Raw genomic sequence first — 23,030 nt, 5'->3', positions numbered from 1 at the left:
CCATCAGTGGAACAACCATTGCTGTACTTAGACATAAGGTATCAAGAAATCCAGGCTTTTGTAGAAAACGCCTTTAAAATAAACTTCTGTTTAATTTAAATAAAAAAATAAATCAAACAAACACAACTTCTAGTTTTCATTACAATCTATGAAATTATGGTGGTTTTACAATACCATTCTGGAAATTTTTTAAGTAGGCAAGCATTATCTGTAAGATTACGGCTCTCTCAGACATCATAAAATGCCTGATATGGTTGCTATGCCAATAGAAATGTACACATACACACAGACAAATATAATTAAAAGTGTTTCTACCTGTCTGTGATGAAAGATGTAAAAATCTATGGCCTGGCATTGGCCTTGTGTTAAATTCCTCAGGTCATTATTTATGTATGCCATTTCCTAAGTGTCACACCTCCTGCATTTGTAACTAGGTAGTGTATGGTTATATAGATATATTCTGAACTTGTGTTTGCTTTAATGACAGCCTCAAAGTCTTGGCAAAATGCCTCAGGTTTTACCTGTTTGTATTTTCAAAAGACTTTTCGTTAAGTGGTACGATGATTTCCACATTGCTGTTTTCTCAGCGTACTTTTGGCCTAAGCATTAGTTACTGAATCAGTTTTCCACAAAAAGAAAGTCCCCTTCTCCTGCATGAGTAACTCCAGTGCACGGACACTTCACAGTCTGGTGTCATGCTTGTTCTCAGCATAGATCTCAGTACATTGTTAACGGCCATCTATTGTCAATTACTTCTTTTCTAGCTACTTGAGAAATCCTAAACTCAAACCCCCCTGTTACAGTATCAGTGCATCTTCCTAAAGATCAAGTGGTATCTACATATTGAATCCCACCAGACTTTACAGGCTTGATGTTGTAATTAAAGGCTTAAAATCAATAGCCAGTGATCATATTCATGGATCTATAGGTCTCTTGGTGGGCTCAAACAAGACCACCGAAAACTGCTGTCTGGAGTGTGAGTGTAGGATGTCATTAGCCTTCCTGGTTCCCTTGGAAGTTACTTTTTTAAAACAAAAATGAGAGAGAGGGAGAGGAAAAAAAAAGAGAAAGTGAGTAAGATATCTCCATAGTAGAGAAATTCTGTTCCACTAAAAGAACAGCACAATTGCTCTTGCTTTGAATGCAGAAATACCAGATACTAAGACTTTCTGTTAAAATTTCCACCCTTGGGGACCCCGGGTTCTTGAGTGGCACATCAGGTCATGGTGACAGCAGTGTACCATATGGGAATTTCCGTGTAACCGTGAGCATTTTAAATAATGCCACGTCAGCCTGAGTCAGTCTGCTCAAGACAGACTGCTGTCAGTGATGGAAATGAAGGCTTTCTTTATGCTAATGCTTCAACCTCAGTTACAGAATTTAAACGAGCAAGTTAATGCTGGGAAATTTTAGATAATAAGCTCTAACAGAAGCCTCCTCTGAGAAAGAGCTTTCTTCTTCATAGATTTCAGTGGAGCAAAATTTTCACTCAAAGACCTCCAGGCCGACACGTGAATCTATTTTCCTTCTACTAAAATGTATTGGGCACAGAATTATTGAAAACAAAAAAAAGTAGTATGAACAGATTGAAGAAATGAAGCCTGCAGCAGCTCAACTTGTCTGCCACTTCATTAATTTCTGGTGGCACAGACATGGCTTTTTGCTTGCTGTGCAAGAGAAGACTAAATAAAGGTCATATTCATGGCTCTCTAAGACAGCAGATCAGGACATTTAGCGCTGGAGAGTTGGGAAAAGGAATACATCTTCTGTTCTTGTAGCCCAGCACAAGACAACTGTTCTTTCATATTTCCATTAGAACGACTGAAGGGCAAAGAATTAAAAAGATCGTCCGCTCAGCTACTGAAGTCACAATAACATTTTCTAATGCTGACATACCAAATAGTTGAATTATGCCTATACTGCAGGTCAGCTAGTGAAATCAGTTTCACTTGATTGGGGATGTAAAGTTCGCCTTTATGCATGCCTTGCAGCATCACACTGGTTCCCCTCTTCTGCAATTTGGAGGGGTCCTTCATTTTGAGCGCTCTGCAATAGTATGTATTACTCAACTCTTCAACACTAGAGTAAAGGAGAAAGAACTCTTAACCTGCATTACTTTGTAGTTTTTGTGACAAATGTTTAAAGTCTCTTAGAGATATGCTAACAAAGTATGAAACGTGCTCATTTACACTCTAACACCGTCATCTAGGATGAGTCCTACATTCACCTTCTAGAGCTATACAATGTTTTGCTCTTCTGGTTTTAAAGTGAGAATTACATTTTCCTGTCTTCATAGAATCATAGAATCATTATGGCTGGAAAAGACCATTAAGATCATCAAGTCTAACCGTTATCTAACTCTACCAGGCCCACTTCTAAACCATGTCCCTAAGCATCATATCTAGACTGCTTTTAAATACATTCAAGGATGGTGATTCAACCACTTCCCAGGGCAGCCTGTTCCAGTCGTTGATAACTGTCCTGGTTTGATTGGCCTAAACCACAACAATAACCCTTTCAATATAGAAGTTTTTCCTCATGTCTAACCTAAACCTCCCCTGGTGCAATTTGAGGCTATTTCCTCTTGTCCTATCGGTTATAACTTGGGAGAAGAGACCGACCCCCACCTCTCTACAACCTCCTTTCAGGTTCAAGTTCTCCACAACCTCAGCCTCCTTTTTTTCAGACTAAACAACACCAAGTCCCTCAGCCGCTCCTCAGAAGGCTTCAGTGGAGTTGCTTTGTTTCATATTAGCAGAAATGAAATCAGCACGTATGAATGTGAATATATACCAAAAGAGCATAGTTTAATCTATAACCCCAGAAATCTTCCAATTGCGCCACCATTTATGCCACCACATACTTTCCTACAAGAGATGCAAACAACTTCTAGACCGTATTAGATAATACTGAAAATCAATTAAGCTGTTTTTACAAATGATTAGTTGTAACGTCATTTGAACGCTTCTGACATCTGGTAAAGAACCCGAATAATATGATTACGTATGTAAGATGAGGAAAACTGATTTCTTCTGTCTTAGTGCCACAATAGCCTGTTGCAATTCAAGACGAACAGCTCCATCAGCTAAATTACAGTGGTATTGATTTACGTATTAAAAAATTATTAAGCAAGGGAAATATCCAATTTGATTATATCTGGCTTTTTGCCTCTCAATTACACTCAGGTTGCTTAACTTAGGTACATAAGTCCGATAAAACAGTGACGTTCTAAAGTACTTGAAGAAACTGTTAAGGTTCTTCCAAGACATGCTGAGAAAAGCAGCAATCAAGATATTGATACAAAACATTGTTCTGCCTTTCCAAAATCAGCATTTAGAATAAACCAAATATTCTACTGCATGTCATAAGAAATTGATTAACCTCTAGTATACAATCACACCTGTGTGCACAGTTAACTGACAGATGTTAAGAGACTCCAGATACTTCATCTTCAGATAAATGGAATTTTATTTTTAGGGAGAGAGTGATTCCTCTTTATAACAAATGTATAAAAGTGCAATAACTTAAATATTTACTGCATGCAAGCCATCTTTTTTTTTTGTTTGTTAGCATCATATAAAGTAATCTTATGCAATAACTTATCTCTGCAAGAATACATTTGGACTTATTGTCGAATTAATGCATCTCTTGAGTGCCAGTCTGGTCACTGCATTAACCATCTCATACAGAACTGTAGGAAAAATCAAATTTTCAGTCACACCTCAGCAAACACAGTTCTCTGTTGACAATGCGAAATGTCATATTAAAATGGGTATATTGGCCCAATTTGGCCCATGTTAGCCTACTATATCCTTCAGTGGACTGTATTACAACTATGGTGTTATTGTTTTGTTTTCTGAAATGCCTGTCCACAGGGCTAATTCAATCTGCCCCTGATTACAGGAACTTTCTGAAGCTATTCTTATTCACAATTTGTCTTTAATTCAGCCAGTATAATAAATTCTGTAATGATTACCAGAACTGAATCTGACACATCAGGCAAACTTCTCTTTATGGCAAACAGGATAAAGGAAAGTTACAGAACAGTAATCAGAACAAGATGGCAGGAGGAACATGAAATAAAATTAAGCAAAAAGTGTGGTCTTCTTCAGCTGTATTACACTTCATCAACTGTTCGATTTTAGCAGACCAATTTACATTTAATTCACAAGGATCAGAAAGTATTCCAGAGCGTACATACATAAAGCAGTACTGTAAAAATATTTTCTTTAGATGGCAGGAAACAATTAATCAGCGTGATAGACAAGTGTGAATGGAGAAGGTAGAAGTGCCTTGGACAAGGACACACATGGCATTTTAAATACCTTAAGATGGAAAACATTCATTTTTTTTTTAAGATCTTACTGGAAATGAACGACAACTATTTATTTTTTTTTTTAATCTGTGGGATGAACAGCAGCCTGATTCTTATATTTTTCCATCCCTAGCACCAAGGGTGACTTGTTGGCTTCAGTCTGACTACAGTTGGGTTTAGTCCATGTATACACAAAGTTGTTATTCTTAAAGGGCAACAGGAAAGAGTTTTCCTTGTCCTATCATTTCTTTTTTGTTGTTTGTTTGTTTGTTTTTTTCCAGGATAAAAATTGACTGAACCCCCTGAAAATTAGACTGCTAAACCAATGAAGCAAGAAGAGTGGGGTTTTTTCACCCAGTTTATTGGCTGGCCAAGTGTCAGGGCTGACATAAGGGAGAGGGAAAACCCCGTGCAGCTGAGAGCCAGGAACTGAGGAGGTCTTGGAGGGTAGCTCCTTTTGGTAGCAATGAGCTAGGAGGGGGTCAGCTGCCTTGATGCCAGATACTGGTACCAGATGCGTTCCCGAGGAGCTGCCAACCGTGTATTTTGTGGCAGTCTACAAATACCCTGGAAGTCCTGGGTGTTTGGAACAGCAACCTACAAAGCAGTTGGGTGATATGATCATAGTATGATCGCTATGCACAATTTATCACACAGATACAGTTTCTACATCTATTTCACATACCTAAATATCACCACTTACACTTTATTTTTGTTGACGTTATCTTCACTGAGACATAGAGATAAAATAAATCCTTCCCCACTGATGCCTCTCCCTTACATTCTCCAACATGAGAGAAAAACCAGGGACCATTCACTCAAGTTCTTGCTTAGTCAAACCGTTTGGACTCCCAAGAATCTTACCTAAACTGCTGTGATCATGTAATAGAGAACAAACCCATTTTTGCAACTGGCCTGAAATTCTATTTCTTAAGTAATGAAGGTTTGAGATCCACTGACTGTTGATCAGATATGAACCAGACTCCTGGAAAGCAACACGCAGGCACCTTTCTGTTATTCCCATTATCACACAGGTGAACAAAAAGATGAAAGAAACAGTCTGTTCTTGCAGTACTACTGCAATCAGCCAAAATGCTTAAGAAATTCATCTCGCCATCTACAAATCCTGGAAGTTTTCTATTAGTGAGATACAGACTATTATGTCTTTTTTCCCATGCTTCTGAATTTCCATTGCACACAAGCCAAAGAAACCCTTTAATAATACTGTCAAATGACTGTCTCCACTGTACCAAACCTTAAGTGTTTTGAATGTTCTGGCTGTTATAAAGATATTCTGGAAATTTTAATATTTAGACAAAGACAACAGAGCACATATAATTAAAAAGTAATAATGGAATAATACATCTATCCAACATTTATCATAATCAAAAGTATTTTGGGAGAACAGTAAGCCCAAATAATATTTCAGAAAAGCTAAATTTCAAAGAATGAAGATACTGTAGTACGAAATTATGGCCAAAAATATTGTATTTTTCACCAGCAACATTTTTGAGGGGCAGTAACTGTACAATATTATTTTTTTCAAAAAAATCTATTTCTGTCCCTCAAACAACACACAATACATGCATTTAAATGACACTTTAAGAACAGCAAATATGATCTTTATTTTAAATACTGCAAGTTTAAAAATGTATCTGACAACATCCCCACCCTCCAAAAAATTGGTCAAATAAGGATTTCCTGCAGCATGGTAAATGAGGAATCCAGCAACAGAATTCAGCTTAGACTGTATTTTGAGAGAAAAAAACAAAAACAAAAAACAAACAAAAAAACACCCCCAAAACAAAAACAAAGCAACAGATTTACAGTAAGATTGATCTGGCTGACTTTGTATTTTTCACACAATCTTCAAAATCTCCCTCTATTCCTTTCTTCCCTGCAGAACGGCTGTTGTGAAAAAGCTTGAGTGAAACTTACAGTAAAATCCCTTTAACTAGCTAAATAGTGACCCTCAATGTATTGTTGACTACGTAGAAATGTTTCTGATTTGACTGATAAAACTAAAAATGTTATGGGTAACCAAAAGTCAAAAAAGAGGCAGTATCAGTAGCTCCTCAAACTAAATGCATGGTTTTGTAAGATCTCTACTAAACTAACCAACTGGACAGGGACAGATGGCTTTAACTGTTTAACTTGTATTAAATTTTAGAATTTATGGTTTATGTCAAAAGAGGGACCATATTTACAAAAGTGTGAATTTCTGAAATACTGTAGTTAATTACCTACACCAGGATATTTGTATTTCCTAACTTATGACAGTCTCCCCAAAACATTTACTTTACTGGTCTCTTAGCTAGAGGTAGGTCGTTTGTAGGCCTTGTTAATACACTATGCGCACTTCATTAGTTCGCTAATGTAATCGTGGATTACATGCACACAGCTCCAGGAACAGCAGCACATAATAATCGGCTAAATTTTATTTTTTCATGTGGGTTAACATGTCTTTGTTTTCTCCTAATATTTCATTCCTTTGTGAAGAATGTGTAACAAGTCAAGGGTCATGAGGTTGAGTAATTGAAAGTCTTCTGCACCTTACAACCAAAGGCCGGGAGTCTAGCCATTTCTTTATATGCAGCCCTTTCCCCCACCATTTAGAGTTTTTGCAAATCATGCAGTCAATTCTGACCGATATCCAGCATAAAAAGTCTCTTTTCCACTCTCAAGCTTAAAAAAGTGATTCACAATCATGTGGCAGTATGATTAAAAATTACATTTCCATACACCTTGACAATCAAAAGAGTTTGAATTATAAAAAGTAAACTGCCCTTATAGCTGCATCATCCTATATATGTAAGGACAGTGCCAGTTAATTTGTGAAAAAGGCAAGTTTAAGGTTTCTGTAAAACATGTATTACAGCTTTCTTGTGCTAGTGAACATCTAGAATACACAGGTTCCCAAGACGTTTTCCTTCCCTCCTCCCCCATTTATGACATTCAAAGAAATCACATAATTTTGGCAAAGTTAAAAGGGTTTCTGTCTTGATGTTTTTGCCTTCAGCTTCATGTTAGAGGCACAAACTTCTGGACTCAAGCACTATAAGGCATAGTAGAAACCACCAATTAAAACAACAGCAACACCACCACCACAATGGAATATACTGCAAGTGGGAACAGCTGTGTCATTTATAAAGGAAATGTTTTTGTAAACTGTCACACTGCAATGCTGTGTTAGGTGATTCATGTAAAGCTTGCCTTGGCATGCCGAATATTATTGTGGTTTTTTTTTCAGAACATGCTCAAATGATCTAAGCATTGCCACAGGTTCAACTTACCTAAAATATACCAGAAGTAGCCTAGTGGCACACACTCTTGAAAACTTTTGCAATCACAATATAACTATAAAGCATGAGTAAACTTTTGTTTTGTTTTTATACAAAACTCAGAACCACATTTCCTTCTCCCCCACCCAGTATCCCATAAGAAAACAAAACAAATTAAAAAAAAATAAACCAACCCAAACCTTTGTTAGACACCACTGTCTGGTTTGTTTTTTTTTCCTTTTTTTTTTTCTTTTTCTTTTTTTTTTTTTTTTTTTTTTTGCGCTACAGTTCCATTTATAGCACTGAATCCAGCATGGGCAATGTATTCCCAGGTTAAAAGAAAGGATATTATCAACTGTGGAACTGTGAAAACAGAAGCTCTGTTGCTTTTATAGCAAGATCAGGACCAATTTTGTTATGCTGTATGCAAGAGTCACTGCTCTGATCCCCTTTTCAGAATGTCAGTGTCACTTTTTATAACCTAGATCTACCTGCTCTAGCTTTATTAAATAAAATGCTTTAACACCTTAAAATCATTAAAAATAGCTACTTTTTTGTTGTTGTTGTTACATCTAAGGTTTCTGAAGTGTCTGAAAAACTGTTTGATTGATCTGATGTTCCGTATTTTCTCGTGGTATTTTCAGGGCAACAGCATATACTCATTAGTACATATGTACAATGGTTTGAAACACCTCTAAATTTACTTGTGTAATAAAGCCTATTAAAAAAGTAAAAGTAACCTAACATGAATCTGCCAAATATAAATTAAATTTATATTTAAAAGTTTATGTTCCAGTCCTAGATATAATGGCATAAGTTCTTCTAATAAGACTGGTTTCTACACCTGTATAAAGCCCTGACAAGATTTAAGCATTATTTTGAACGTGAATGGCCTCTGTCTGGGTGTCTCCAATTTACTTCTACTCAGGAATGTGCAAATGATTTTATACAGCACGATGCTAGTACCGCTCTGTACTATAGTAATTTTTTCTGTTTTGTAAATAAAAAACAACAACAAATCCCTAGTCAGAAATAAACTGACAAAATTTACATTCTTCTCTCTTAAAAAAGTAAATAAAATAACATTATTTAAAATGTGAATTAGCTATAAGACATACAATACAATTACATAGATACATATCAATACAGCACATTCAATTTGCCAAAAATTAATGATTACAAAGCCAATATGGATGCTGCCATATATATATATAGATGTATGTACAATGATTATAGCATTCATAATTGCACTATACCTACAACCAGTTTTAAATTACAAGGTGTTTTAAGAGGGAGCAAAAAATAGCAACTGTTCTTACTATTGTTGTTTTGGAGTTGGGAGGGTTAAGGATGAAAAACGTCTCATTAGTATTTATTGTTAACTTTGGTAATCAACTAATAAGCCATTCTTTTTTCCACCTCCCATCCGCTGCCATGAGGCAGCAATTTCTGTGTTAAGTGCACTCTAGTGCTACTTGGCATTGCAGATAATCAATCCAATTACATGTCAGAACTCTGAGTTTTCTATAGCTTGCTAGCAATCATGCACCTGGTCAAAAAACACCTTTCAACCTAAGCTGCAGAATAAAGGCTCATCAATGTGTGCTGCATTTTTGTTGTTAAAAAATTGCACATTTAAATTTCAAGAATGATTTTCTCACTGTTTCATTTACATTAATAAATCTTTTCTAAAGAACACTGAGAGAGGCTATTTTGCATGAAAGCCTATCAAATGTCTGTGAATCAGTTAGTTAACAAGCGACCTTATCTAGAAAGGTTCCTGAACGTGACCTCTCATCAAAAATTTCTTGGTATACAACTAAAGGTGCCTTGATATTATTACAGAAAACAATCTCATGCCATATCTGACATAAGGAGAGATTTAAACGTCTTTAAATTGGTAGACCACATGCGTGTGCATGGTGCACCTCATTCACTCACACTGTTGGTTTTGGCATTAGAAAATGGAACACTTTCTAAAAAAAGGGAACGTATGAGCTGAAACTGTGTTTGTTTATCATTTGGCAGTTGACTCAATCAGGTCAGTTCCCAACCCATCAGTTTGGCATTTCAATCAGTATCTTATGTTTCAAGAGCATTGGTTTTATAAAAAGCCAGATTTGGCAACATTAATTTTATACAATAAAAATAATTTTTCTACTGTGGAAAAAGAACACTTAAAAAAGCTCTAACTTAAGAAAAAACCCCCACACAACTGAAAAAAACCCCACCGTTTCAGGCTGTAGCCACTGGGGAAAATGTAGTGTCTATGACATTTCTATTTGGCATTTGTGAATAAAAGACGAGAGAAAAAAATGGCACATGGCAATCAAAAATTCTAACATACTCCATGTACATCCTAGGTTGTGTCTTAATTATTTCATTACTGTCTTCTGTGCACCTTTCTGAACTGTGACTATACGGTTAAATTTAATATCCTTAGACAACTGTAATTCTATTTTGCAATCCCAATATTCTAATCCCCAAAGTGAAGACAGAATGAAGACACTCATGTCAAGAATTTGAAAATCACAGTATCAATACTTTTGATCCTTCAAGAGAAAGTACATACTGTAAAATCAGAATGACTGATGACTTAAATTCTGATGATAGTATTTTCCTGACCACATCACCCAACAGAAAATACTTCACCCAGGAATGCAACTGGGAAAAAAAGGCCATTGTACCTTGTAAAAGATAACAGGGAAAGCGGGGAGAAAAAGGGCCAGGGAAAGGAAACCAGCTTGATTTTGCTTCAATAGCAAAAAATGCTATCCTTTGTAAATGTATGACCGAGAATTTAAAACACATTGAGTCACAAGGTTTTGCCTAAAAAATGAGGAAATGTGCTGTGAATGTACTTCAGCATCTTTTGGTTTTCCTCCATATAGTTTAAATAAAATCATAATATTAACTACAAACTCTGTGGACAGTCACAGAGTCCAGGCCGGCAATAAATTAGTATTATGCAAATTGTTTTCACAGATAATACAGTCCCTCTTGTATATCTTCAATCACACAAAGTTGGTTTTGGAGGGCCTCCTAGGCACAGTTAGACCAGGTTGTACTCCTTCAGGTTTAACTGTAAGATCGTGTCCTTGACAGCAGCAAAGACAAAGCGGATATTCTCTGTGTCTGTAGCGCATGTGAAGTGGGAGTAGATAATTTTGTCACTGTCTGGATTCAGGTCTACGAACATCTTCAGGATGAACTCTCGTGCCGCTTGTGCATCCCGTTGTGGTCCTGATAATTAAGGAAAGAAAGTCAGTTTTCTTAAAGCCGATGAAGTATTTGAACTTCTTTAATAGAAACCAAGAAAGGTTCAGTCCATGGTCCTCACATAAGAGATGACAGGGAACTTTTTACTAATCAATAGGATCGTATATTGGCTACTTTCTTCCTGGTAGGAACTATGAAAAATGAAGATGGAAGGAAATTTCAGAAAATCATCAAATCAGAGCTATCATGTCAAAGCTGCTCTTTTCCTGCTGACTATCCTCTTTCTTCAGTAAGACAATGTTTAAAACTGGTAATTTATAACTGCACGGAATAAAAACTGAAAAATCAGCTATACTAATAAATCTTTAAAAATGTTAATAGAATTGGTGAATGTTCCACCTACATCTGCTATACTTACATTATACTTAAGTCCTTTTAGCACTGCAACATTTTCTTGGTTTATGAGGATTTTAATAGGTAGCATAATGAAGTTATATCCCGAGCTGGTCTGACACTGTCACCAACAGAACTTCATCTACTTTACTGATAATAAAACACACATGCTCTCCAGCTGAAGCAGTTTGATTGCAAAAGGCTCATCTTCTAAAAAATCACTTATTATCTGAATTATGTATGATAATAGTTCCATCAGATCTAAATTAAGGTTGTAATTATCAGAAGGATAGAGAGTCTGTGTAACCAAACCACATGTTCAGCTGTACAGAAGACAGAAGGTGAAGTCATGACTTGACTTCCAACCTGGAACAGTGAGGATTCATTCACGTTCACAGCCAAAAGAGCAGTGCAGAAGCAAGAACATTAGCCACAAGCTGTCGAATTACAGAATCACAGAATCACAGAATTATCAGAGTTGGAAGGGACCTCTAGAGATCATCTAGTCCAACTCCCCTGCTAAAGCAGCATTGCCTAGAGCACATGACTCAGGACTGCATCCAGGCGGGTCTTGAAAATCTCCAGGGAAGGGGACTCCGATTCTGTTCCATTATTCCACTGCTGTTTCTGAAGGCCATTATTCCCTTGCTCTCCTGTTTCTGGAACATGGGTTTCTACAGAACACGCATGTTTTCTGTGCTGCCTCCTCCTCCTATTCTCTTCATTAGTCGTCTTGTTACATGGCAATATAAATACCAGCACTCAGCTGTTTTACGTAGCTCTACTTTGGTAGTTACGAAATATGTTACTTTGGGGGTTAGCACATGCCCACATATTTTTCAACAATTGGCTAATAAACCTTATTTGTAATACTTCAAGCTTACAACTGCTAACATTTCAAATTTGGATAGCTCTATAAAATTTAGGCAGGGAATGCATGGAAGAGAAATCACATACTTCCTGGTTTCCTGCAAATCCATGTGGAGGGGGAGCAAGATTCTGCAATATATGTGTGTATGCACATGAACAGAAATGTACAGACATGTACATTCATACACATATACAGATGACAAATTTCCTGAGATTGAGTGATGTAAACAGATCACAAGCTTTCTGGAGCAGGACAGAGGACTGTTCTACACTTCTACAGCTTCTGAAACACAACAGGCTCCAGCCTTTGGCTTGGTCACCCAGACTCTACAGGAACAGCAGCAACAATAAGTCTTATACTACCATGAATAAATTTTCAATATCTGTAAAGAAAACTCTTAGAATTCCAAAGGCAATGATTTCTTTAAAAGAAACCACTTACTGAACAAATCCCTAAAATTTTGTTAAACAGTTTCATAGTAGCTAGACATAGCACGCTCTCATTTGCTTACCTAATCATACCTCTACTGACTATCATGTAATTTAAATTTTTGTGAAGTTCAAGTATGGAAAATTTTGATCAGAAATAACATTTATGACCTCATAAATTTAGAAAAAAATTGAATGAGTCAATTTTAAATTTAGAGTGCAAAGTGGTTGTGATCTAAATAACATGGAGACTTGGAAAAGAACTGCCACATAAATCCGTAGGTTTCTTCTCTACTGGTCTCTTCTCCCTAATCAGCAGTTTTTGAAGAGTGTCTCTACATGACATATTCAAGATCTATATAAGAAGAACTACATGTGTATTTTTCTCTTTTTTTCCTCCCAGCTATGCCTCCTTTTTGCATTTGTCCTCTCTCTCTCTCTCCCTCCCAGCTCTTCATTCCGGTCTGTAAGTCAGTATTCTAGTACTAGCCATGCAAGGATGTCTTCATGCAATATATGCCTCAGTCCCCCTTCCGACACTGTTACAATATGCTGTGCAGCAGAACTGCTTAGCTTAATTTAATCAGTTCAATTTACCATCCTGGCTAGCAGTTCGCATCCCTGTGCTACTTTCTCCCTTCTGCAGGAAAACGGATGGGAGAAGTGATCCAGCTGAAAAATACCTAATTCTGATCCCTTCCTCAGATCCTCCCACATCCTTAGTGTGCTAGGACAGAGGAGGGGACCACACGGTGACCTCTGCAAGCCACAGACCCCACTCTGCCACCAGAAAACATGAAATCAAACCTTGCTTATGGAATTAAGTCCAGCAAGATCTGCAGAATTAAGAGACAAAGATTCCTGAAGACTTCTAGGTCTTGACTCCAACAACCCTACCAGTCCATAATCTTTTTTTCTCTCACTAATGGTAAAGGACAGGAGAAATAGGGTTTCTCTGAGCTGACTGGTTGAGTTTTGTCTGTTTTTTCTGGACAAGTATTTAACACAGGCTTTATCGTCACTTGAGTGGTGACAACAGAGCAGACTGTAGAGTCTTCTCACATTCAGGATGTCATCTAGGGAACTTGTGATAAGAAGTAAACTCGAAAGAATGAGCATATTTCTATTCAACTGCCAGTTCTCTTCTGCATAGCACTATGAAACTAAACTTACACTGACTCATAAATAATATGGTCTGATCCTGCAGGCTGTTCACTGTTTCCTTCCCCTTAAACAGGAAACAAAATGTACATTTTTCCTATTATTACTTTCCATATTTGAATATGAGAGATTTAATCTTTTAGTCAGCTTTCAAATCTGCTATTCACTCCCTGGTGGGACAAAACAATTTTCTTTTTTTAAAAATAGGAGCATTTAGTTGTTTAGACCTCTTATTATATGAGTTTGATTCTTCTCTGTTACGAAGGCCTCTACTCAGTTAACTCAAAATACTTAGCTTTTTTTACCTCAGGAGAACTTTCTGGAAGTACGGTTTTAGTAGAAACAGCTATACAATCCACATAATTTTTTTTATGGACAAGCAAATTAAGCTTCACATAAATAATGTAAAATTAAAATAAAGGAAAAAGAAAAGGTACAATAAAAGGGTGGAAGCAGTGGTACTAGTTTCTCTGAGTGCCACAGAGAGCTTATGATACCTCCCCTCAGATATTCAGCCGTACACAAAACCAAACCTCAGAAAAAAAAAGGGTATGGGAGACAATGTGTAGAAGTGAGGAATGCATTTTTATTTCTTTTTAGCTTTTATACTTCAGTTTAAACCCCCACCCCAACTTAAGAAAAAGGACAGAATGTGGTTCACTGCTAATATGCCAATACTCATCTAAATATCAACAATTTCCCATGAAAGGTTCTGCCATCCTACCCATGATTAATTACAGTATAAGATGAAATCCTTGCAATCTAAAAAAAATCCCACAAGAGTTCAATCATATTTTAAAATGTTAGATAGTTAAAAATTGCAAAGCACCTCTTTTTTTTTTTTAAAGAGCAAAATATACCAAAAGATCTATCTGTCTAGCATTAGAACAAGGCTATTACCATTTGTCATTACTGCAGTGTAAAAAGAGCATGAGCTCTGACGTCATTATACTTACCATCATACTCTGGAAAATAATCAACTAGATGGGAGTACATGATTTTCTCCTCTAAGAGATCTTTTTTATTTAAGAACAGAATGACTGAAGAGTTCTGGAACCATGGATATGTGATAATTGTCCTAAAGAGTGCTTTGCTTTCTTCCATTCGATTCTGGAATTAAAAAGAGAGTGGATTATTAGTGGTCATGAAAATAACTTTAAATTTTGTTTCAAAATAAATTAATGCAATTTCACTTTATTTTGTAAATGGATCCATTTCATGTTTTGCACTTTCCTACCAATATGTAAGGTTCAAGTAATTAAATTACAATTAATAAGTAAGCAGTTAACTAAATATGCAGGCATTTTCCTTTTGCACGTTCAACTCCTCAAATGTAAGTACTTGTTAAAACACAGGTCATGAACACAGAAGCTGTGACAAGTACATCTGGAAAGCCTGAAAACGCACAGTTATGTCCAGCCAATGAACAGGTGGGTATTGAAATGCATGTGATTCATGGTAGGGACAAATATACCACCACAAGACATAATTATGTTCTTAAGCCTTGAATTGGTTATTATTTATTTATTTTATAGGCATTCCCCAAACTTTAAATGCAGAGTTAGATAATTCCTAAAAGAGATCAATCAGCTTTAAAATAGCTGCAAGTAAATTTGGAACATGAGAACATTTTGTCAACATCAAAGGCTTATGACATAAAATCTTAAAAAACCCTAAACTGCTGAATTTGTGTCTAAGATCATTGGGTTAGCTTTTACTTTAATTGCTTAACTGCTCCTGAAAACCACTTTGATTATAGCTGAAATGTAAGTGAAGCCTACAGTTCTATTTGTAACACTTTTCTGTTGTTGATTTGATACAGTTCTGAAGAACTGTTAGGCTGACAAGATGTGGTTAATATAGAGTCAGAACAAACTGATTTCAAAACAAAGGAATGAACTTACTCTTTTTATTATTTAAAGCTGCAGCCCCCTGAAAAAAACCTGTTTCACCACCAAAAAGGGCTCCAGAAAACAACAGCAAGAAGGTGTATCCTGCAGATTCTGCTGTTGCTGAGCCATACAACAATCTGTCAGATAACTCAGACAGTTTTGCAATAAGTGTATCTTTACTTGTGTTAATTTGCATTTTAAAGAGACCAACATAAACATGAGGAATAGGAAGTTTAAAACAAACCCCCAAACAAACCCCCAAACAAACCCTAAAAAATTCAATTTTGTAGAAGTTGATGGTTTGGTCACTTACGTCACCACAGAATCTTCAAGCCATTTTTAAAATTTTACCACATGCTGGAGTGGTGGGTAAAAATAAGTAGCCAAATTTATAGATTGAGAAACTAATGCAGAGGAATGAAGACTTTCTTGCAGTCAGTTCTTATGACTCACATTGATTTCTGTGGTGCCAGGGTTTCATTCAGAAAGGAGAAAAAATGAAATGTCAACAGAGCTGAGCATAAAACCTAAGTTCTTAGACTAATTGTTAAACAGACCATGTTTTCTTCTCCGTATTGTATATAGACTTCTTTAAACAAGGCCTTAGAGAAAGGCAATGGGAACTACATAGGATAGTTTTCACTTTTACAGCTTGATGAAAAAAGAAGGCAATGTAAACTTACAAACTAGTGTTTAAATTATAAATATTCATTAACACTTGGAATCTTCTTATGTGACAGTCAGAAGGTGAAACAGCATCATGACTCAATTAGCAGTGTTCTTTCACAGTAAATTTATAAGCTCTTGAAAACTTCTCAGTGAGAAAAGTGCACAGAAAACACAAAGAAATTACTTAGCTAGTCAAAGTGTTCCTGCTTTTCACAAAAACCCTTCAAAAGGGCTGCAATATTTTCATCTATAATGCTGATATTTTTTTCGATATACATAACACAGAATTCCAAAGACAAAATAAATAAATCAGTTTGGATAAATTTATGACCCTTCCTCCAGGAAAACTCAAGAAAACTGTGTTTTGCAAACACTGTTATTAGACCCTGAGCACATTTTCACTTTCTGTTTGAAATGGATGCCAAACAAGGTGAAGCAGAAAAGGCATGCAGACTAAAGCTACATTGATATCGTGCCTAAAACAATTTTTAGCATCCTATCAGCTAACACATTAACTCTGTAAGTGCTGTGTATCATAAAAATACCAGGAGACGTACACAATGAAGAACAAGATATTGTGTCTTCAATGTAAGAGTGTGTCTTGTATTATATATTAATTATGAATTCTGTATAATACAAATTGCATTCCACAGAGCCACTTTTTTCCTATTATGAATTTATAAATGCCTCTCAAGTCCTTTCAGACTTGATTTGAGGCATCTGACTTAAACCTTTCCTTTACAAGATATCTATTAAGGCTTCCACTCAACAGACAGATCAGAGACGACGCAGGATTTCAAAGACAATTCAAAACCAATCTGGGATGCCAAAAAAAGATACTACTATAAAGGCAGTGTAAAAGAGCCAAGAGCTGCTTCAGAAAAAATCATGTTATATCAAAGGAAATAATTACAATCTTAAGAAATTTACAGAAGTGGCCAAACTGGGCAGTCTAACACAACTAAAAGAAATAACTGCTTTAGAAAAAATACATAGTTCACAATGTCAGTAACTGAAGTCAATGAAACACTACCAGACCATCCCACCCTCATTCACTGTGTATAGTCAGAGTTTCATTTCATACAGGAGCCACTTGCCTCCAGAAGTCACCTGCCTCCAAAAGTCATCCAGTTAACTGTATTTCCAGGAAGAGCCAGGCTAAACCTGAATCTATTCCTGATTCTGGAAGAATGGGCTTTAAAGACGCAACAGCAGTAGACTGTTGCCCTTGGTAATTTCGTATTAAATTATCCAGTTCTAAACAAAATTAACTGGAAGTCAGAGAATTGTGGGAAATGATTAAAAATGCACATTAGATTGCCAGAGCCCATAGAAGTAGAATTATTTCTAACAGTACGAGGATCTTGCCCTGTACAGTCATACCAGATGAGGCTATTGGGAAGGTAAGACAGTAAACTCTTGGGCACCAAATGCTAGCTCTGAGGAACAGCAACTATCTCGGTATAGGAATTATTTCAGTGTACAACACTACAGAACAGCCCTTACTGCACCTCCATCTGCAGAACGAAGCCAACAGCAGGGAGTAAGACATCACGAAGGGTGCGAACACATTTTCTAACGAGTTGGCAAAGGATGACATGCTGTCCAAATCATTTAAGAAAAAGGCCGCTCTCCTTAAGATCTGTAACTGAGAAGTCTCAAGGAAAAGACCACACAATGCTTACAAGAGATTAATGGAAAAAACTTAGGATATCACTGGTTATCTTCTCTGAATGTATGTCACATTGCCATGGTCTACAGACAAATACGCCTTCACAAAAGACATGTAATAAGATGGCACTGCTAGAACTTTAAAAGGTCAGACCAGTCAATTCCAGGGATTCAGTGCAGATTTCACGTCATTTGTATATTTAACAAGTGTCTTGCAAAACCTCGTAAAGATATTAGTCAAGAAAATTCCTTTTCAGTTCATTGCATGACATATATAACATGTATAAATTACTAAATGACTGCTATGGTTAATGCCACTTCACTGGAAGAAAACCTAACAATAATATCATAGATGAAAACTCAAGGGGAAAAAACCTAGTAAATAGATGTCCTAACTTCACACTCAGGTTGGGGATTTTTTATTATTTTTTCTGCCTCTTCTTAGTGCCATGAACTACACTTGTAGTATAGACAATACTATCAAAGTGTAAGAAAACAAAGTACTTAACAGGCCCTACAGACAAGATATATTCTCACTGTATATTGACCATACCTATATCTTCTCTTGATGTGTAGACCTAACATAATAAAACCTAAAGGGTCTACCTCTTCTCTTCCCTTGCTGTAACTCCCACCTTCACATGAGTGTTTTTTCCATAACAGGGCAAGTAAATTAAAAAAATAGCAAGTAAATAAAAATGCTTATCGGTTGCCTGAATTATGGGAAATCTTACTGGCTTTTTCCCCTCCCCTATCCTTAGGAGGACGGTAGACAGGATCTCATTAAATACTAAACTCTCAGCACTTTTACAAAGTGTGTGAAAACCTGTCACTGTAAAGTTGAAATTAATATGTATCGTTATGAAAAAGAATCAGCCTCTGGCTTCTCCTTTTTAAATTATCCCACATATTGAATCAAACCATTTGTTTTTCATGGTTCTGGTTTTAACAGAGAAGAGTCAGAAAGTATAAAAGGCAGCAAAGGCACAACAAAAAGGGCCCAGAGATGAAATGTTATAGCTTCAATAGCAATGGAAAGTGATGGACTTCCTAGGAAAACACTGCAATATGTATTTTGAATTTAAGTATTGTTTTTGTTAAACTTGTCACTGAAGAACTCAGCATAGTTATAATGAAGAGCAAGTGCAGTCAACCTATGTGGGGGTAGCTGACAAACTTCAACACAAGCTCTGAAGATGAAAATTAAGAGAAGAATTAATTTCTTATGTTATTAATATGTAAAGAAGCTGGATTCAGCAAAGTAGCACAATGCTAACTACAAATATGCAGTACTTCTGCAAAGCTACTCTTTTGTTTATCATTAGGCTTAAGTAAAGATCTTGCTGTCAGATGCTCTGTTAGGAAAGGAGTAAGAAAGTATCATCATATGCTCTTCCATTTCTAAGTTGCTTTTCTCAAGAGGCAACCTTCTACATTCTCTGCACTAAGACACTGAGATGCTTATATTTGGAGAACAATTTTAGCTTTATTTCACCAGGAACCACTCATTATAAAATTAGAAACTGTCGCTTACAGTTTAGTTCCAAAATCAGACTCTTCATATAACAAAAATACTGCTTCTTCCCAATACACATTCAGGGTCTAGCCACCTGGATGGCTTCTGAGTAAGGGCCAGGTCTACCAGCGGTAAAGACACTATTATTACATGACAGCAGTTACTACTATAATCTAAAATAATATAGAAAGCATGATTATGTACATACATATCAGCAGGGATGCTGCTGCACTGCCGATACGATTAAGCACCATACAACACGAATGAGTAACAACTCCACCTTTAATTTGTTTAAATGTAAACAGCTGTAAGTGCTCACAGTGACTGTCACACATCTTCCACTGGAACACCACTGAAATGGCAACAGAGTATTGACTCTGAAACCTTGGTTGGAAGGCATCTCTAGAGTTCATCTAGTTTAGTCTTTCATTCAAGTAGGACTACTGATGACATGGGAGCATGTCAGTCATGGCTTTGCCTTGGCAAGTCTTGAAAGCCTGTACAGATGGAGATTTCAATACCCCTCTGGTTTCCCTGTCCCACTGCTAAACACCTCAGGGTAAACTGTTTCCTAATATACAGCCTGAACTTCCCAAGCCACACTTTGTCAAACTGTCTGCCTAGAAAAGTTTGGCTCCATGGCATGCTTGCCACTCTTCAAATACTTGCTGGCAAGTATAAGTGTCCTCTTCACCAGACTAAACAAGCTCAGGTCCCTCATCCTGTCTTCACAGGATGTGGGCTCTGGACCCTTCATGCTTTTCCCAACAGTTTATGTGGTCATGAAATTGTATTTATATACCTTTTGCGATTATTTCAGAGGGAAAATGAAGGGAACTGTATTAAGGATGGTGAACAGACATTTTGATATACTGTCACTCAGACCTGTACTCTAAATATTTTGCAGGAATTGAAAGATGGACTAGAGAATTTTAAGTAGATTTTACCTGCTTGAGCAGATAAAACAATATAGGTCCTGAGTTTACCATAACAGATTAAACATTCTAACATGGCTTCACTACTTCATTTTAGAATGATTCAAGGACAAATCAAAAAATATGATGCAATTCATTTTTTGACTAATCAATCTCTGCTTAACCTTCTGCAGTCTTTCATCTCTCTGTTTATCCAATGTCTTAAGAGCAACTCAGCTTTTATGGATGTCATGGCAGATAAAACTATTTTTATTCCAGAAGTAATTTCTCCAACAATACTTATTACTATTTTCTAAAACTTCTCTTAAACAGGTTTTATGTTGCTAATGATAGCTCGTACCATTGCATGCTCGCCATTTTCCTTTATTAAACATATATGCAACATTACTGCTATAATATTTTTCCTCAGTTCAATTAAAGAATATTTGACAAGATGAAATTGTTCAATTACTCACTGTTCTGAAAAACACCTGTCAATAACAGGATGCACTTTTTCTTATATAAGAAACGGTTTCATGTTACAGTATTTTTACTGGAAATAGGGACAGGATTACAAGGAGTATAGAAAAAGGCCAGCATTGGGGATCTGACCTTCTGTCAGATGCAATGCGAAGGAAGTCTTGCCAAACTAAGCAAGACAGTGTGGCTCTTCGAAAAGAGAACAGGAACAGTGGGGAGCGGGCAGTATTTAATAGTTTGTTCAAGCACTTGATCTGATTTTATGAGCCAGCTCTACCTCACCAAATTGCTTCCAGAACAATCTTATTTCAGCTTCAATGGAAAAGGCTGCAGAAAGAAACTTGTGAATAACTAACGTAGAGAAACATGCAGCTGGAGCTGGCTCAAGGCTTTCTCAGTAGCTGACAGTCATTCTCGGCAGTGATGCCAACCTTCACTGCAACCCCCCTCTGCCAGCAGCAACAGATCGTTGAGGCCTCCCTGGCTTTGCAGGCAGCCAGCACAAGGAAAATGAGCAGCGGGATCTTTGTTTTCACCGCCCCCCCAAGATCTGCTGGCCCGGGCAACTTCCCTGTCTGCAATCAGTCCCAAATAGCATAAAGACATACTGATATCACCAGCCATTACTCCATTTTTCTCATTATGATATATAGGTGTCCGCATAAAATTCTCCCATTCTCCATACAGCCTGAGACAGCCACCACTCCAATGTAAAAATACCATCATGAAACACAGAATAAAAAATGCAGCAGACAAATTCCACAAGTGAACAGAAATTTGTTCACTACAAAGAAATCATAAAATCTTGGAAAAGCTTATTCTAATTTCTTATTAAACACAAAGAAAAAACACTGTACTTATTCACAAATCATGGGACTGTCCACTTTTATGACTAGAAACATGTTTTTATGAAACATAAATAAAAATAAAATAAAATTTATTTCTGCCATGTACCTCTTATTATACGAAAGATTATATGCTGCTAAGTTTTTGTATGACGGTTAAACACAAATATAACTAGACATACAGACAATGTTTCCTCACATTTTTATCCAAATGCAAACTCTTCCTCATTTTTAATAGCTTAAAAAAGATTATACTTCCACTTTTTTTTTTTTTAATCTTATGCTTTCAGTTATCATATTAAAATGATGGATTTCTACTTTGGATTTATGTATTGAAATTATTTTTACTATCTGTTGCTCCAGAAAAATATGCAATTACTCCTGCAGTTACAGAAATAATAGAATTGGCATAATTTATAAGTACCTGACTCTAAGAAATCAAATCCTGAAAAATACCTGAAGAGCACTAAAGTAGCATTTAAAAGCTGCATCAGCTGGTACCCAGTGAAAGGAAAGCAGCATTTCCCAGCTGACAAACATACTGCTTTGACATAAAGGACCAAGTACAGTGTAAATCTGAAACAATACAGACGCAGTAATGGAGTTTCACCCACTACTGTCTTCACGATTGCCTAGAGTGGCATCTAGTGGGCATACTGTAACTTACATACTGAATGGAAAATGTAACTAATTTTTGTCTTAAAAATTGTTAGTACTTTAAATAGTGCCTGTTAACAAAATTAGTATTTCACAAGTTTTGAGGGACTGAATTTTGTTGAAATGATGAGAGAGAAGGTGGTGAGAAGGTAAACAAGGTACGTTTTTCAGTCAACAATTTGCACTGTGTCTATAACTACATTTATGCTGGTAACAAATGTTTATTTGAGTGAAGGGGCATTCAGAAACGATAACTGTAGAAGAGGAGGTACTGGTGCAAGACAGCTTCACAAAAAAAAAAGCAGGGCTTAATATTTCAGAAGTTGTTTAGTATCACAGTAATGGAGTCTACTATTTTACCTGACAAAATCTTGTGCATGTGAATGGTTTTTATGTGAGATGCATATTAATTAGGAATGCCTCCATTCCCCAAATAAGACTTCCATCAATTATTTAACTAGAAGCACTGTCTGGCTGCACAGAAAGACCTACAGTGTATTCCTTGGCTAGAAATTTAATAGAGCTGCTACATGAAAGTTAGGAAATAGTGCTTCAGATTTTTGCCACCAGTAAGAAGTATAATCTTGCACTAATAATGGTGTAACTAGCCATCTAAGAAAAAACTGCCACGGTTGTACAAATTTTTTGATTAATAACTCAAATGCAGTAAGAGACAACTTCAAACACAGAGCTCAGGGACAATTCCTTTATTTTCTTC

The 23,030-nt window shown here is 36.5% G+C and overlaps 1 protein-coding gene across 1 annotated transcript in view; it reads right to left on the bottom strand.

Moving 5' to 3' along the window:
• Positions 1-10,600: 10,600 nt before the first annotated feature.
• Positions 10,601-23,030, bottom strand: part of LOC309682967 (guanine nucleotide-binding protein G(q) subunit alpha) — a 133,650-nt gene continuing 121,220 nt past the window's right edge. The window contains exons 6-7 of the mRNA XM_082497150.1: positions 14,625-14,778; positions 10,601-10,839 (exon numbers count right to left, since the gene is read on the bottom strand). Of these exons, the coding sequence (XP_082353276.1) occupies positions 10,649-10,839; positions 14,625-14,778 (345 nt within the window). The 3' untranslated portion in view covers positions 10,601-10,648. The remainder of the gene's footprint in view (positions 10,840-14,624; positions 14,779-23,030) is intronic.

This window comes from Vanellus vanellus, assembly GCF_965231255.1.
Source record: "Vanellus vanellus genome assembly, chromosome: Z".
Classification (NCBI taxonomy): domain Eukaryota; kingdom Metazoa; phylum Chordata; class Aves; order Charadriiformes; family Charadriidae; genus Vanellus; species Vanellus vanellus.
This window is presented reverse-complemented; position numbering and strand designations above follow the sequence as displayed.